The sequence below is a fragment of the Terrapene carolina genome, unplaced genomic scaffold, assembly GCF_002925995.2.
Source record: "Terrapene carolina triunguis isolate 2854851 unplaced genomic scaffold, T_m_triunguis-2.0 Scaffold58, whole genome shotgun sequence".
Lineage (NCBI taxonomy): Eukaryota > Metazoa > Chordata > Testudines > Emydidae > Terrapene > Terrapene triunguis.
This window is the reverse complement of record NW_020664409.1, coordinates 30786588-30804732: the sequence shown is the minus strand read 5'-3', so window position 1 is coordinate 30804732 and position 18145 is coordinate 30786588. Positions and strand designations below refer to the sequence as shown.

Sequence of the window (18145 nt, the reverse complement as noted above, 5' to 3'; positions counted from 1 at the left end):
AGCAATCAGGAACCTGCCAGAACCAATTAAGATAGGCAAGCTAATTAAGACACCAGGAGCCAATTAAGAACTTACTAGAATCAATTATGGCAGGCAGGCTAATCAGGACACCTGGTTTAAAAAGCACCTCCCATCAGTTAGTGAGGGGGTGCGCAAGGAGGTGTGCTGCTGGAGGACTGAAGAGTACAAGCGCGATCAGGCTTCAGGAGGAAGATCATGCAGTGAGGATAAAAAAGGTGCTGGGGGGAGGCCATGGGGAAGTAGCCCAGGGAGTTGTAGCTGTCACGCAGCTGATACAGGGGACATTGTAGACAGCTGCTATCCACAGGGTCCTGGGCTGGAACCCGGTGTAGAGGGAGGGCCTGGGTTCCCTCCAACCCCCCAACTCCTGATTGGACACAGGAGGAGTTGACCTGGTCTGTGAGAAACATCAGAAGGGAAGGTGTAATTTGGAAAGGGATCTGGTCTGTCCCTGACCCACTAGATGGGACACAGAGACTGTGGGGATTGTTCTCCATTTCCCCCATGCTGGCCAGTGATGAGGTTAGCTGAGCAAATGGCACGTTTGAGCCTCTATCAGAAGCGGCCAAACTGAGGGCTGCCGTGAACCTCTGAGGTGAGCAATTCTACCAAAAAGCGCAGGACCCACTGTCATGAATATAAAGGGAAGGGTGACCACCTTTCTGTATACAGTGCTATGGGGTCCCTCCTGCCCAGAGGCACAAAATCCTCTTACCTGTAAAGGGTTAAGAAGCTCAAGTAACCTGGCTGGCACCTGACCAAAAGGACCAATAAGGGGACAAGATTCCCGCCTTATGCAAAAGATATATAACGGGGTGAAACAGAACAGACAAACAAAAGCCTTTCCTCCCCCTCCCCAGATCTGAAAGTATCTTGTCACCTTATTGGTCCTTTTGGTCAGGTGCCAGCCACGTTACTTGAGCTTCTTAACCCTTTACAGGTAAGAGGATTTTGTGCCTCTGGCCAGAGGGACCTCATGGCACTGTATACAGAAAGGTGGTCACCCTTCCCTTTATATTCATGACACCCACCAAGGCAGAGGAGGAACTTTGTCACACGTCCTTCTGTAAGTACAACCCAACAGGTATTCAGTTTCCATGATCATTCAGTCACTGGACTTTAATATTAACAGTTAGTGACATTAGTGATGATACTTCTGGAATTGGATTAAGAGTATGAGTTTTCTCATGAAACCCTGGTAACAACTCTGAGTCCCTACTGACTTGGACTAGATTCAAACTAATGGAAGGCTCCATATTCCCCATTCTCTTTGAACTCTTAGGAATGGTAAGGCAGCCTAGTATCTTAGGTTGTTTTGATGTTACAATAGCACTTCTGTCAATATCGTAAACCACACAATTTATGCTTAACTTAAAAAGACACATTTTTGTTGGAAAGTTCTTCTACGAGCATTTCCTGACCACTTAGTGCACCAGCTTTTTACTTTTGGCAATCTAGCCTTTCAAGCTGGTCGCAAATGAAAATTTATCACGTAGTTTACAGTTAGTGCCTACAAAATGTTAGTCTGGATTATGAAACTGGCAAATTGGGCATAACTAACACATCGCCATCTTCAAAGTTCTAAATAACTCTGCTCCTCCCTACCTACTCCCTCTTGCCACCCCCTCCTCCTCCTCTGCTCTGCTAATGCTCCTGACCTTTGTCCATACATTTGCCAGATTTTCATACAATTGCCTCCATGCCTTCTTTCATGAAGCCCTCTGGGCTGGTTCACCCCCCACCCCCAGCTCATCAGACCCCCTAACCCTATCCACATTTAAGTCCCTCTTAAAGACCTACCTCTGCCATGCTGCTTACAGTGAATCTTATTGAGTCATCTGTAAATTGCATACAAGTTGCCTACTGTTCTTCCCCTTTCCCTGACCTCTGCCTTTAGATTGCTAGTTCCTCAGAACAGAGAATGCCTTCAAGTGCTTGGTAAGCACCTAGCACCTAATGGGAGCAACCGCAAATAAAATACATAGAGGGTAATAGGTGATAAAGAATAGACAGCATGGATTTGTCAAGAACAAATTATGCCAAACCAACCTCATTTCCTTCTTTGAAAGGGTTACTGGCCTATTGGATGGGGGCGGGGGGGAAGTAGTACGTATGCTATATCTTGATTTTAGTAAGGCTTTTGTGACACAGTCCGAAATTACATTCTCATAAGCAAACTAGGGAAATGTGGTCTAGATGAAATTACTATAAGGTGGGTGCACAACTGGTTGAAAAACTGTACCCAGAGAGTAGTTATCAATGGTTCACTGTCAAACTGGGAATGCGTATCCAGTGGTGCATGGCATGGGTCAGTCCAAAGTCCAAAACTAGTCAATATTTTCATTAATGACTCGGATAATGGAATGAAGATTGTGCTTATAAAATGTGCAGATGACATCAAGCTGGGAGGAGTTGCAAGCACTTTGAAGGACAGGATTAGAATTCATAACAACCCTGACAAATTGGAGAATTGGTCTGAATTCAACAAGATGAAATTCAATAAACGTAAGTGTAAAGTACTTCATATCAGAAGGAAAAATCACGTGCACAACTACAAAATGGGGAATAACTGGTGAGGGAGTAGTCCTGCTGAAAAGGATCTCGGGGTTACAGTGCATCACAAATTGAATGAGTCACCAATGTGATGCAGTTGCAAAAAAGCCTAATAATCATTCTGGGGTTATGTAATGGGGTTTGCAAACCCTATACTGAGCATATGCAGAAGGGAGAGGAGAGTCTTTCCTGCTTACAGGCAATCAGGCTGACCACACCCCAGCACAGCTGCTAGAACCGCCAGTCGTGGAAACATGCACCCACAGATCGGACCAATAAAGAAAACAAGCCCAGCTATAAAGGATGGAGAACAGAGAGAGAAAGGGGGCAGAAAGGTCTGGGATAGAAGAGGGGCAACAGGCGACCTCTGAGAAACTGACAAAAGGAGACGGTAAGCCCTGGAGTTTAAAGGCTGGTAGACGCAATTTAAGTTAAGAAATTATGGACTGGTCTAATTGCAGATGAATTTAACGGGACCGTTAGGAAAAAGCTGGGATCCCTAGAGAGACTGCACCAAGAGCAGTTGACAGATATAATAACAGGAGTGTGTATGAAAGACAAAGAAGGTAATTTCCTGCTCTACTTGGTACTGGTGAGGCCTCAGCTGGAGTACTGTGCCCAATTCAGGACGCCACACTTTAAAAAAGATGTGGACAAATTGGAGAGAGTCCAGAAGAGAGCAACAAAAATGATAAAGGGTTTAGAAAATCTGACCTACGAGGAAAGGTTAAAGAACTGGGAATGTTTAGTCTTGAGAAAAGAAAACTGAGGGAGAGTGGAACCTGATAATAATCTTCAAATACGTTAAAGGGTTGTTATAAAAAGGACTGTGATCAGTTCTTCTCCATGTCCCCTGAAGGCAGGACAAAAAGTAATGGACTTTATTTGCAGTAAGGGAAGATTAGGTAATTTCTAACTCTAAGGGCAGTTAAGTTCTGGCTTCCAAGGGAGGTTGTGGATTCCCCATCATTGGAGGTTTTAAAGAACAGGTTGGACAAACATCTATCAACGATGGTCTGGGTTCACTTGGTTGTGCCCCAGCACAGAGGGATGGACTTGATGACTTCTCACGGTCCCTGCCAGCCCTACATTTCTATGATTCTGAGTCTGATGAAAAGGTGGGCACTGACCTCTTCAGGCACAAGTGGTTCAATCATAGGAGCTTCCTCCTGTCTTGTAGCAAGCCGAACTGGAGATGTCGAAAGCCTCTTCTCCCATTCATTAGACACTGTAGTGTCTGTGGAGGTTTCCAAGAAGGTTCGTTTCAGTTCACTTATATTGGTCTGGTGTTTCATCAGGTCGTCTTGATTTTTATCTAGCTCCTGGATAATATAAAAACAAGGGCATTTTGTAACATTCACCTAAGCTGCCAAAATGTAAAAATCAAAATGTGCAAATTGGTTAGTGAAGAAGGTAGTAAGTATTTTAGGGGATCAGGGATCACGGCACTAACACAACACTTGTGAAAATGTGATATTTTGAAGGATAACTGCACAGAAAATCTAGTTCATGTGAGCAATAAAATACTCCTAAGTTTACCCGTATACACTATAAGCTATACCTGATAAAGAAACTTTGAACATATATACACACACATTTATGGAACAAGATAGAGAAAGCCATCGTAATCTGAGAAAAAAATAGCCATTTAATTTATTAGCAGGTGGGAGTACACGGTTCATGCATCATAGTGCAGATCCACAGGTTTACCACTAAAACCAACACACATGTACAGTACATGCACTGGTATATACCAATACCAACCTCTAACATAAGATTACTATGTTTGACATACACATTTTCACCCTTTATTCGCTTAATCAGACTATTCTGAAAGAAGTGAAAAGAAAGGGAAAGGTAAGGGACACAATATTCAAAGGATACAAAATGCTGTTCTATGCATTGCTTCACAAAGACTTGGCAAATGGCATGCTGAGAGATATGAACACTGCGGACACGCACAATTCAGTAACGCGCATGGCCTTCCATTCTGTACCTGTGCCTTGAGATCTCCATCTTCCTCTTGATCCGACTGCCAGCATAGGAAAGATTTGAAAACAAAACCTTACCAACACAAATCAATGTAAGGTGACAAAAGCTGATCCGTATAATTTATAATGCTAAGATCACATTTTCTCTCCACTGAGAGCGTTGGAGAAATGGGTGGACACATTTATCAACCCAACCTTGCATAGTTCTCATATCTAATACAAGAGCCTTCTTTTAAACTTGCTAAATGTGAAAAAAGGATATTAAAACTTCATTTTTTCTGTATGTCTTTGTGCTCAAATATTCACAGATCCTCTATCCATTTATGAGCCAGCATTCAGACTTCCTACTGAGATGTAATGTTGTATTATACTTTAATGCTAATAGTAAGAGCTTCAGATCTACATGACACCCACGAGTTTAAAAGTTATAAATAATGGTCCACTAGCAGTCTCCTACAAACTTCGAAGCAGGGTAACAGTGCACAATGCTGCATACAAAGCTGGAGCATCATCTAATTCCATAAAATGCTATTTCACTAATTTTATTCATTCTCTCTCTCCCTCTGAGTGTTTTTATACACACATTTTAGCTACATTGGATCCACTTATAGGAACTGCACTCTGGAATGGCATACTCATCGGGATCCTAAATTTTCTAAAGTGACTGATGATTTGCTGGTTGCTTCAGTTTGTGAGTGCCCAACTTGAGACATTTGAAAATCAGGCCCTTATTAGCTGTCAGGTGCTCAACGCTTTCTGAAAAAGCAGGTCCCTAATAAGACACCATGTTAGGAACTCAAAAGTTCAGGGTTCCAAAATCTCTACCTGTGAAAATTTAGCTTAAATGTTTTCAATATATCCTTTCTGTATAGTTAAAAATAATTTTTTAGACAGGAAACACAATACAGAATTCTATTTTTTCTACTGGTATCAACATTCATAATGTCAGTTTCATAATGGGTTCTGCTGATTTTTGGGCCACTATTTTCTTGTTGATATTTTAAAATTTACTCTTAATTATTCAAATAACTGCAAATTCTGTATTTGACATTCACTTTATCACTCAATTCAAGTCTACTGTATTTACAGGCAAGATCTGATTGCCACTGATATGCTGCATACAGAATATTTCCCTGATGGTGATTTAAATTATAATAATTTGAAATAGTGATTGGATCATTTTGAAACCCTTTAATAATATATGTGATAACACTGTGCGGCTTTACCTCATATTGTATCAAATTCAGCCCTGGTGTATGCAGCTGCAACTCCATTAACGAGAAGTTACACCCTCTTCACTGGAGTTGTAATAGGGCTGAATTTTGTGTATTCAGTATACTTACAATATTGTATATGTTTTTAGGTTTTTGTTTGTTTATTTGAGGAAGAGGGCTAAGCTATTTATTTTCATCCTCTGAAAATAATACATGTAACAATACATGTATTATAAATGTTACATGTTAAACAGAATTCAAGGCACAGTCTCACATATGATTGAGGAAACTTGAGTACATTCCAGAATGAGAAAAATTCTCCCAGGAGAAACTTTTGAATATCTGTCTGTTCTCCCTTTTTATACATTTAATTCTCCTTAACATGTTCATCTTAAAAACAAGATAACACAACCTCAGTCAGCATTACAGCCCAGGGAAACAGCATTTGTTCAAGTTACTTTACTACCATCTGTTACCTACACAATACACAAAGTAGTTTACCCAAATTTCCAAACAGAAACCCAAAATAAAATGAATTTAGAATGGAAGTTTGAAACTTAAGGAATCAAACTCTTCAACACACACACACATATATAGAAAGGTATCTAAACTGCAGCAACAGAGGCACAGAATAGTGCTAATATACAGGATCTGAGAGAGGTGAAGCTACATGCTACATTCTTTGATAACTATATGCTGGTGACTGTACAAACCTCTGTGGCAGTAGTTTCACCATCAGCTGCGGTATCCGTCTGTTCACTGTCAGTCTATTTTGTTACACAAGTAACCAGGTTCCAAGAGGTAAGCAGGAATAAAGAATAAACCCATCTTGTCAGTAAATGCAGGTCACAGCTTGAATTGCTAAGTCTACATCCCTGTGGTGTGGCTTTTTAAACCATATATAATTTAAAGAAGCAACAAAAAATGCTATATTTAATAAACAGAACAGACTCAGAGGAAGACTCAAGGCATAACGTACACAGTACATGGCTTTATCATAACAGCTTTATTAGCCAAACAAAACATTACCTGAAAAAATGTTATTTGAATCACAGGTTTTTCCTCTTAAGAAAGCCAGGTGGCTTTTTTAAAGAACTAAAACCTTGTAAAAATATATATAATTAACAAACTTTTCCCCCACAACATAAAAATAAATACAATCCTGTTAATCAATTTTTTATGCTAGTATACATAGTTACGGTGGTGTTTGATTTTGTAGTTAGAGGGGGAAAAGATGATAATTAAAAAAAGAAAAAAAAGCTACTTTAACAGTCACCTGACTTTCAGCCCCTCATCTGTACAGATTTTATTATTGTCCCCACATTTAAACATTACGAGGCTGTCTGCATTACCAAGGAGTTCAAATAAGTATATACACAGTCATCTACAGTCCACCTATGTCATTTGTATGGCTCACCCCACATTTGTTAGTGCTAAGATAGAGCTGCCGATATTGTTTCGAATATTAAAAAGGAACAAAATTACCATTTCAAAAAAGAATACAATTTTAAACACTTTTCATTCCAATTAAAAATACTGACCCCCAAAAAAACAAACAAAACAAAAACAAAAAAACCCCAAACCAAACCAAGTACAAGTGGTAAATATGAAACAAAGCACAGCATTATGCAGCCTAATGTACCCCTACTTTTTAGGCTGCACAAGTAGAACATCGACACGGTCAAGTACATCTTGGAATAGACAATATGAGTGTCAATAATTTAACACATATAGAGTCAAATTTAGGTAACTCCTCATGAAGTGGTTGTTAACATGGTTAATAGGGTTGCAGATCATCAAAATAACGACTTTAAAAGCAAAAATTAAATATCATTAAGTCACCTGCCCTTGATCTGCATGCACAACTTTCACTAAAATCAATGAGAGTTCTTCAACTGACCAAGGATCATAAATGGTCATAAGACTATATATAAAGTAATAAAAGTCAGGTAATTTATAGTTAAGACAATACTCTTCATCCTTAAGTCTCAGCAACATGAAGAGAGAGAAAAAAGGCAACACGGTTGAAGGTACGGATGGAGGGTCAGACTCAACTTTGAACTTCCTATCTTCTGTCAGTTTGTGACAATTTTAATGTTAGCTTAAAGACACTTTTGATACTTCCTTCACTGCCTTTGGCTATCACTACTTATTTTGAATAGAGGGTACAGAATGTGCATTATTCATATGCTCGCCAGAACTGATTAAGTCATTTTGGTCTACTGGGGTACATACAAAATAGTATATACAATTTTCTAGTAAGTGGGTTTGACTGGACAGGCTACTTTTTTTGTATGAAAGTTTAGTGCCAGAATAAATCATAAATCAAAATACATTGATTATAAACATAAAGTGTTATAAAAAGATTCTGTAAAAGTAGCTGCCTTGCTAGTAAAGCAGTCATTCATTTTTTATACTAACTAAAAGATCAGACATTACAATTTTATAAGCAAAACTGTTTTTGAGTTAAAACAGTACAACTAAAATCCAATTTACACTTGTAACTTAAAAACATCTGAATAGATGAGTCCAGCTATTTTTTTAAAAATAATAAATATTCTGGGGCGAAGACATTGTAATGCTAAATTTTGGCACAGATTGTTATTACAACAGTTACGATTTGGAAAGAAACGGCTATCAAGAATTTTAATCACTAAGGTGTGAATCGTACAGCTAATGAAATATAAAGGGACAAATTCTGCCCTTGGGGACACAGCCTGCCACCGATGCACGTCTCAGGATAGAATGTGGTCAAAGAAGAGGTTTGATCAGAATACAGTCCGCAGGGGCAGGATACTTATTGTAGCTCTTAAATATGTCATGCACATCATTGGGTACACTACTGTTAACTTAAAGTACATGTTTATACAGAGTTTTTTTCTATTTCTTCCTTAATGAAACTGAAATTCTAAATGAAATATAGAAATCAGTCTATAATCACGATGGACAAATTTACTAATAAACAAATCTACACCAAGAGGCTAAAAGTTGATGTTATTGAACAACTTGTCAAATAAAGATTTGAAGTCATTAAAAAGCAGTGAAATGGAGGTTTAAGAGGCTCAGCAAGGCAGATTTCACTAGGAACAGAGAGTTAAAAGAATGGCTGGTTAAAATTATAGACCAACTGTAGTGCTCTGAATGATATGCAGCTGCTGGCACTATTAGCAGGCTAGGGGATACGAAAGAAAAAAGATAGCTATATTCTGATAAGCTTCAGTTGCTTGTCCTCTAGTTTGTGACAATAACTGCTGTGATTTGTTTTGCCAATGTAATGCAGACATGCCCAACTTCAAAACATATTAACTTTCATGCAATATTTTGAACAAGAAATACACCCTGGATTAGGCACAAGTCTGTGTAATTTGCCATACAAGTACGGATTCTGGGGTAACCATTATCACAAAAGGGCTAAATTGCAAAGTTTATTTTACACATTGTTATCATGATATTCACTTTGACCACTAAGTCTAATACCAAAAGACTGAAAGAAGAATACACAAATAGATTATATAAACACTGCCTTATTATTATTTTTGGCTATACACTCTGCTTCTATAACAGACAATATATTATGATGTTTTTACTATTATAATCATCTGAGTGCAGAGCTATTGTAAGTTGAAATTTAATGCTATCGCAAAGTGAAGACATGAAATGAGACAGTAAAATGGATCTTGGACGCCTTTCATCCTAAATTGCAGGTTTTTTTCTTAAAGACTGGAACCAAAAACATCTGAAGAAAATGTTATGGTGCAAACAGATGTAACTCTGGCATTCCATAAAAGGGAATCACAATCCTATGGCCAAATGTTGCTGAAACTCATGAGGCAGATTTTAAAAATCTTTAGATGAACAGAATGTGCATACAAAGCAAGTCAGACTAAGAACTGCATGTACAAATGGCTAATGGTAATTTATATATGCAATTACCTGATTTGTGTCTGCAAGGACGGTACAATTGTATGCACAAAACAGGCAAGTAGTTGTGCATCTAAAGATTCTAAAAATCTGACCCCATGCTTTTACTCTGTCAGCATAGAAAGGGTCAGGAGTAAAATAGATACCAATTACTCAGTATCTGTTATACAGTCAAGTAGATTCCCTTTCTTCTTCTTATATGTAATTACATCCAAATTTCTCACCAGCACTACAGATTTTGTTGCCAGGCAAATTGCTTTAGCTGTATTTTGTTACAAGCCATCCAGTTTACTGACAAAAAGTATTAATTTTGGTAGTGCTAATTTAAAGCAGCAAGTGGTAACTAGGAAATGCTGCAGTTGCAATTGAAAAACGTACCAATGCAAATTTTCAGTGGAATGCTGCACTGAATGGGATACTAGCTGAATCTACAGTAGAGACAGGATCAAGCCACAAAGACGAGATCCAGATTTTGACATTCAAAGTTTGGGATATTAGGAACTGGGGATTTTGCTTGTCCTGTTACAAAATTAAAGGCCATTTTCAAAATTCTGACTCTGGTTTGGATTCTGACCACCCCCAAAATTTGGGATAGTGCCCATTATTAGTTGTTTGATATGTAACTATCCATGCAATTGTACTTAACTACTCGTTATTTAAACAACTCTTCTACTGTCTTTAGTAAAAACTAGTATTAACTGGAAGAAAAAACCTGATTGGAAGAGAGAGAGTTCAGATATTGTTCTTTAGAGTTGATTTGTGGCAAATCGTAAGTGTAATTCACTGCACAACAACTGATAAAGTTTGAACCAAGCTGCTATCTCATTCACAGTGTTGTGCCTAACCCTGGGACCCAAGCTGCACTCCCAACACAAAAAACTCTTACATATCAGCACAGACAGAAATGAGGTTCTGAAAGTAGGACCACTATTGCAGCATTCTACCACTGTTTAGGACTGAAGCACTGAACACAAAAAGAAGTGTGTTCTATGCCGAGGTACACACCTCTTCCTCTGAACTGTCACTCAGGTCATTGTCAAGTGAGGCACTCAAGGAGGCCGCCTTGGGCTCCAGGTAGCAGAGGCACATAGCCAGAGGAAAGGAGAGAGTGAGAGCATATGGCACTGAGAATGAGGCAGACAGCAGAAAGAAAAAGATGAAAAGGAAACAAGGCACGAGGGATGGTGATCGGATGGGAAGGTAATGCTGCACACTTTCAGGCAGGAAGTTGGTTTCAGAGAGGTTAGGGAAGGAAAGGTAGCCGTCATCATCCAGGAGAGCAGGAAATGACTCTGGAAGTTGCAAGGAGAAGGAAAACAGTGTTCCGCCGTTACCAGCTTTTTGCTTATAACTAAAAGCCATGTCTTGTTCAGCAGAGCAAACTCTTCCTTTTCTATCAGAGTCCAAGTCAGACTCACCGTGCATTTGCATAATGTCTTTAGATGACTCATAACTTAATGGGTTTTGAGCATTCTCCTTACATCTCCTACGAAGCTTTGTTGAAGATACAGGGGGACCAGACTGTGAGGTTGATGAGGAATGAAATGAATCAGTGCCAAGCAAAGATGACTGATGAAAGAGAGAGAGCAGCAAACAAGGCGCAGAAGCAAAAGGACAAAAAGAAAACTGTAATTAGTTAATTTTCTTCTGTGTTTATATATACAAAACAGAATTTTAACACCAAAGCTTTTCACTGAGTTAAATGAGACAAATTCTCACACTGCATGCCAATTATTAGTGATGGAGGGTTGCAGCTTACAAAAGCAACTTCTTCATTCAACATTTGTCTGTCCAGTCATACTGTAGTACATGATCTAAATAAAAGTCCTTTAAAGGAACCTTGTCTATGTGCACTTCCAGATGCTGTGGATTCCTATCTATCATAAGTGCTTTCAAACATGAAGTACGTGGATAACAAAAACAAACAACCCCCGCACCCCAAAAATAAAGACAAAAATCCCAAAACAAAAAAAGGCATTGAAACAAGGAAAAGAACTTCTAATAACTATTCTGCTTATGACATGTCCTGTAGTCCTTACTCAGTCAAGTCAGTGGTAAATTAGCCTGGGCAAGGACTAGGCACAAAGTGGAAGATTTTCAGAAGCACAAAAGGCATTTAAGATGTCTGTCATCTGAGATTTTGAAAATCTCCCCCAAAATGACTGAAAAATCAAGGCTTTCAATAGTCTTTTCCCAAGTCTCCTCCACAGAAAAATATCTAACAGCATAAAATGTCCCAAAATTAAAGATGATCAAAAATGAAAACTTACTCTGGTTTTGGGAAAAATTACTACCTCAGCCGATGCCAGTTTCATGGATGGGTAACTCAGCAGAAAAATCATACTCAGTAGATGAACACAGTGGGACAGATCCTCAGCTAGCTTTACAACAGGTGAAGATCTGCTCAGTATATTTAAATATCTGGTCCCACTTCTGTTTTGTGACTGGGGCCATCAAACCCATAATCAATTTGGCCACATGGAAAGAAGCCTTGCCTACAAAAATAGTTGTAAATAACTTTTCAGAAGGCCCAGGAATGGCCCTCCTCACCAAGGGCTACATGAGTACACAGTGTGACTTCCGTATCCCTAGGAAAGAGCAATTGCACTGGCCCCAAACAGACCACTAAGTACAGGAGGTTTGGGAGCAGACTGGAGGAGGGGACATAGGATCCTGGGCTATGCAGATGCAATGTCCCCAACAGCCCGTCACTGGCTGTGCAAGGGAATACCATTGCAGTTTATGGGCTAGGGTTCTAACTACATGAGCCTTGTGGGTAAGGGCTGAATTACATACAAAGCCAAATCCCTCTGGTTTTGTGCTAGAAGAGTAATTTTTTTTTTTACCCTTCATGCACAGGCAAAAAAATGCAGCCAGTACTCTTGCTAGAAAGTTCGCTCTACCTATGAAGAACAGGCAGGATTTACTACTCTTTCATTGAGATGCAAGAATGTTAGAAGGGCATTCAACACAATATTTAAAATTTAAACAAATAAAACAAGACAATGGTGTGAGTTGCCACGAGGGAATACACGCTATTAGTGTGCTGTGAAACTATCACATTCCCTCGTAGCCTCTCACTGGCATTCTTTAAAGAAAGAAAAGAAAAAGGCCAGTAGATTTATCATAATATTTGTTTATTTTTAGACACACTTGGTCAAATTCAATATGGCCCACTGTGAATAAATGAAACAGAGAACCAGCTCCATTACCCAAACTGCGACAACTTGAACTGCGCCCATTATTACTGTCTTCCTAGACCAGTTTTCTACATTTCACATGCATTTACAGTCTTACACCCTGATCCCAAAACCAGCTCCAGGTGGGAACAGGCACCTGCCTGCACTGAGCCAATTGCAAGATAAGGGGCCTTAATGCCATATCCTACTATCACTGGTTACTGTGTGTAAACCTTACTACGCATGTTAGTAGCAGGAGCTGGTCCCCTTAAGATTAACATTTACATTAAAAAATTACTGATTTTCCCCATTATTTTCCTTTAGCCTAGTATCCAAACAGATCACATAACTACACACTTCCTGATTCCAGTTAATTTAGGTAATGCTGCATCCAATTTCATAGCATTCCAGAATTTTAAAAAAACAAGTAAAAACATTTTATAAATTTTAGATACTTATGTTTAATATAACATCAATTTTAAACATTATTCAAAATGAATTCCTTTTTTAACTATCTGCCAATAATTTTATGTTCAAGTGCTATGTTCAAGTCCATACCTGTTCTGAAGTGTCCAAACAGATTAAATCTGGATGAAATTACTTTATTATATGTGATATATGCACACAAACATTTCTTTACAATATGAAGCCAAAAGTCATAATTTGTAAATTCTTCCTCTGCCAGTAATATTTTAATGAATTTATTTACATGCTTGGAGAATTAACATTTAGAATTTCTCCTGGTATACTAGTTAGACCTGCAATGCTTAATTCAAACTGTAAAATCCCTTATCAGAAAAGCTGAAAAACTATATACAAAAGTTTAGATTTCTTTGAATAAGAATCGAATTGAAAATTGGTCCAGTTGCTTCTTAAGGCCTGATCCATATTCCCATTTAGGTCAATGGCAAAACTGCCATGGTCCTCAATAGAAACCGAACTGGGTCTTTAATAGTATTTTAAAATTGCAGCCCTCTTAACTGATTACTTAAACACAATTTTTATTTTTGAAAAATAAATTATGTATTCTGGGGGTGGGTAAGTAACTTCACAACGTTCTTCTGAAAGTCTCATTAGCAATTTCCAGCTATATGTCTCCTTTGAACTGCAACTCACCCTCCTGCTTGACCTAAATTAACAATCCCATAGGGACAGCATTTATTTCCAGTGGATATTTTCTCCCCCCCCATACATTTGAATTTCAATATAGTCCTTTCCATTCACAATCCTTGTTAAAAATTACAAAGGTATTATTTTTTAAAGAGAGCTCTAAAGGGTGGTCTCTGTTTTGGGGTACAATTTGCATGTGTACATTTTTTCCCTGAATTTTTGAACCTGCAACTTAATTGCAGGTGTCTGTTTAGGGACTTGAACCTCTAATTACTTACCTCATTGCAGGCATATCTCAGGTAGTGAGAAGTGCAAGCTCTCAGATTTGTATCCATAATTCATTTGTGGGTATAAAATGTGGAGGTGCAATTTTGTGCTTCTAAGCAGGCTGGGCCTCACCCTTTTTGAAAATGTGGAGCATCAAAGTTCAAGAAATGTCCCTTTGCATTATATCCTAGATACAAATATTTCACACGCTATTTTTTTCTGATGTAGAACAGGAAGATTGTTTGGCTGCATATTTCCTGATTCTACCTGCTTTTTCTTCAGTGCTAATCTCTGAAGCTCAGCATTTGCTCTGTTTGATTTACTCTTTATCAAGAATAGAGCAAATTGAATTCCAGAGTTATTGGGAGAGGAGAATGGGATGTGCTGAATGACAGAAATCTATACCACATGACTAAGGAGTAGAGAAATGCCAGTAAAAATAGGCTTTTCAGTGCAAAACTACATAAAAGGGAAGCCAACACCTTACTAAGCCAGAAAAAAACATGCTACAGTACACTAGCGCCAAACAGTTAGGTGTAGAGATTATATGCCCATTAAGTATGTGCTGAGGTATGGAATGTGACCAGAAAAAAAACCAAGTGATTCTTCAAACACTGAACTGTGCAAAAAAACCCTGAAAAATATTGTTGCCTATTGAAAAGTGAACAATAACAAAATAAATAAATAAAACAAAAACAAAAAAGAGCAAAAGTGTAGTATGTAAATGCCACTTCTTTTAGATGTTCCCTGTTGAAAGCCCTATCACACTGACTGCTAAATCAAACTGTTTCTAAACCAAATAGCAGAAAGCATGAATTAACTTTAAACACATCACCTACTCACTCTCAGAGAGTACATAGCACCATACAAAGTTTTCTTGTTATGCGTTTAATACACATTCTCCTTCTTATCCTTACTGAATTTTGCTTCTCTCTCTAATAATTACTGTGGTGCTTCAAGTACTTCACAGCTGGGTGAGTTAAATAGTAAACCTGAAAACATTACCTTTGTGTCATGGCGTATTGCAGAGACTGGAGTGATTTCCTCTCCTTTTTTTTTGCCCTCTTCCTCATCTCTTTCTTCCTCTGCTTTTTTCTCTGGAGTCACAGTGGTTATCAAGTTGGTTTGAGAGATGCCCTTTGTTGTGGCGTACTGGCCAGTACCAACCTCTGCAGCAGACATAGAATCCTTCATGTACATTTCATGGTTTTCATTCACTGATGCTAAAAGCAAATATAATTTAAAGAGATAAAGTCTGAAATAGCTTGTTCTGCAGATCTGAATAAAATTAGAAGCTGGGTTAGTAAAACATTATTTTGCTGAAAACATGAAAATATATTTCAGGTATCCAAAAACATGCATATATACGTAAATAAAAGTGTTGTGTACTTACTTTAAAGGTCTGGGTTGTATAGACATACATACACACATTATTTTTCAGATGTATGTGTATACACACACTACATTCATAATGCATGCATTACGCATTATTTTGAACTGTTAGTAAGCTGTTACAGCGCTTACCATGATTCAATATCTGAATGAAATTAATGCATTGCCATATTAGTAGGCCAGGAATGTAAGAAAAAATAGCTATGACTTCAGCCATGGGTAGAGGAACAAAGGAATTTTTTGAATCTCTAGTCACAATATAACTTAATGCAAATCAAATGCATTGTATATAGCTGCACTGCATTACACAAAATGACATTCTTAATGTAACACATGCATAACATCTGAGAAGCAAGAAACAGCTTTTCTCTCTTATTATTATTCTTCAGAATTAAAATCTGACAGTCAAATATGCCCACAACCTCAAAAACAGGATGGCAAAAATATTGTGTTTAGGCCCATGGACTATCTATGTGAGTAAGCCAAACAGGATATGGCTTTTCTCAGTATTTTTGGTCTTAAATGTTCAATAATCTATAAACCTAAATACATATTAATGATTCCAAAAGAAGTAGCAGATTAACAAATAAATACAACTATATGCCTAGATCCTGCACAGGAATAACTTTATGAATGTAATCAGTTCCTAATCCAATGGGATTGCTCAGACCCATAAGATTACTAGCACATGTGAAAGTTTACACTAGCCCTGATCCTGCAATTTCATGCAATGAAATCTGAATGAATGCCAAAAGACCTCTCTTCCCCACCCTACTAGGTCTATCTATGCAAATTAATGTATTTTAAACCTGGCAGATCCTAATACACTCATAAGAAAGCATTTCAGATTTCTTGTCTCTTAGATGACCTTTGGGGGGGACGGGGACTGTTTGGATATTATAAATAAAATAAAATAACACAGAAGGGTAATTTGTGCTTGGAGATACATGCACAGCAGTCAGGTCACTAGTTGCTTGGTAACCAGCATGAAGCATATTAGAATTAGAAGGATTCAAATTAATGAATGATAAGCACCGTTGGCATCCGTTTCATGGGGAGAAGGGAGGGATTGTCACTAATATGTTTAAAATCACAGATTTTCCCCCTAACCTCAGTAGTCTTCATTATGTATCATCTGTGTAGCATTTGTGATATCCTTTTGTCAGCATTCATTTTTTTAAAAATGCAGTCATTTCAAATAAAGCTTCTTAAAAGACTTTTTTCACACACAAAAAAAATCAAAAACCAATTATGAATGTGGGGTGAAACAGCACAGTACTAAAAACTGACCAAGTAGTTTAGATTTCTGAACAGCATGCTGGTTTAACCTAAAGGAGAAGCAGAACCTTGATTTCCATGAGCTACAGAGAAGGAAAAAGGAGGAGGAAGGAAGTAATATTAACCTATGCCATATTATCCTTAATATTACATAATCTGAATTAGTTTACGTAAAAAGCTATGTCTCATATCATGCTTAGCAGCTATGCTAGACTGGAAATAAGAAACAAATGCTATTTGTTACTCATTGAAGAGAAATGATTCACCTGTGAACTTCTATCATATTCTTATGCCATTTCCACGCAGAAAATTAAATTACAACCTTCATACAAAACCAATAATTCATCTAAATCCTGGAGAAAACTTTGAATGCTGGTTTGCTGCACACATACTGGCAGATGCTAGCAGCCCCCACAAACACTTCTGAACAGCCCCCAGAAGTACTTTGCAGTGATGGGGCTGAGGAATGCAGCCCAGGAATGATGTTTCCTCCAAACAATTTTTTTAAACTATTGTACATGCAGTTTAGTGCATCCCATACTCTGTGAAGTGTTCTTCAGAAGGGTCTTTATGAGTCCAGGATAAAAAAGTCATCACTGGCAGGAATGGACTAGTAACATTCCAAGATGGGAAAGGCAGCGAGAGTTTTTATCTATGTAAAATCTGACAACAGGTGTATTTTATTGTAACTGTTTTCCATTCAACTTTACATATTTCTGTTCACTATTTTTAAAATTATGTATTTGCCCCAGCCTTACTGCGTCCTTCTCACAGTCCACCTCTGCATGCGCACTCAGCTCTCTCTCTCTTACTCTTCCTCCCTCCCAGCTTAACTTCACCCACTCCACTAGGCACTCACTCATCCCTTTTTCTGGCTAGTGCATCTGCAACATATCTTGAAGGGAAGGGGCATACTAGGCTGGGTACCTTTCACAGTCTTCAAAGGCTAGGAAATTTGTTTTTCTCCTTCTTTGGCTGGATTAAAAAGCTGATCGAGCAAAGAGGATCTTTGCTTTCTCTCGAGATCATCTCTTTTCCTCCTGAGGCCTAGAAAGGAACCTCTCAGTGCAAGGGATTCTTGCTCTACAGTGGAGATCAGGTACGCCATAGGAAGCACATGGGAGCTGGGCCTCTGCCTCATCCTGGCTGGATAGCAAGGTGAATGGTAAGGCCCATCTTTGTAGCTGGGAGCCAGGAGGCATTGAAAGGGGGAGTTGGC

The 18145-nt window shown here is 38.4% G+C and overlaps 1 protein-coding gene across 25 annotated transcripts in view; it reads right to left on the bottom strand.

Annotated features, from left to right (window-relative positions):
• The window catches only part of EPB41L3 (erythrocyte membrane protein band 4.1 like 3), a 128346-nt gene that overhangs the window by 13816 nt on the left and 96385 nt on the right, over nt 1-18145 (bottom strand). For 13 of the 25 annotated variants that reach the window (XM_026661244.2, XM_026661294.2, XM_026661262.2 and 10 more), the window contains 5 exons: nt 15262-15479; nt 6493-6546; nt 4571-4606; nt 4339-4404; nt 3705-3896 (listed from right to left, as the gene is read on the bottom strand). In XM_026661244.2, coding sequence (XP_026517029.1) covers nt 3705-3896; nt 4339-4404; nt 4571-4606; nt 6493-6546; nt 15262-15479 — 566 coding nt within the window. The remainder of the gene's footprint in view (nt 1-3704; nt 3897-4338; nt 4405-4570; nt 4607-6492; nt 6547-15261; nt 15480-18145) is intronic. The other 12 variants (XM_026661281.2, XM_026661353.2, XM_026661300.2 and 9 more) reach the window with 9 other exon arrangements.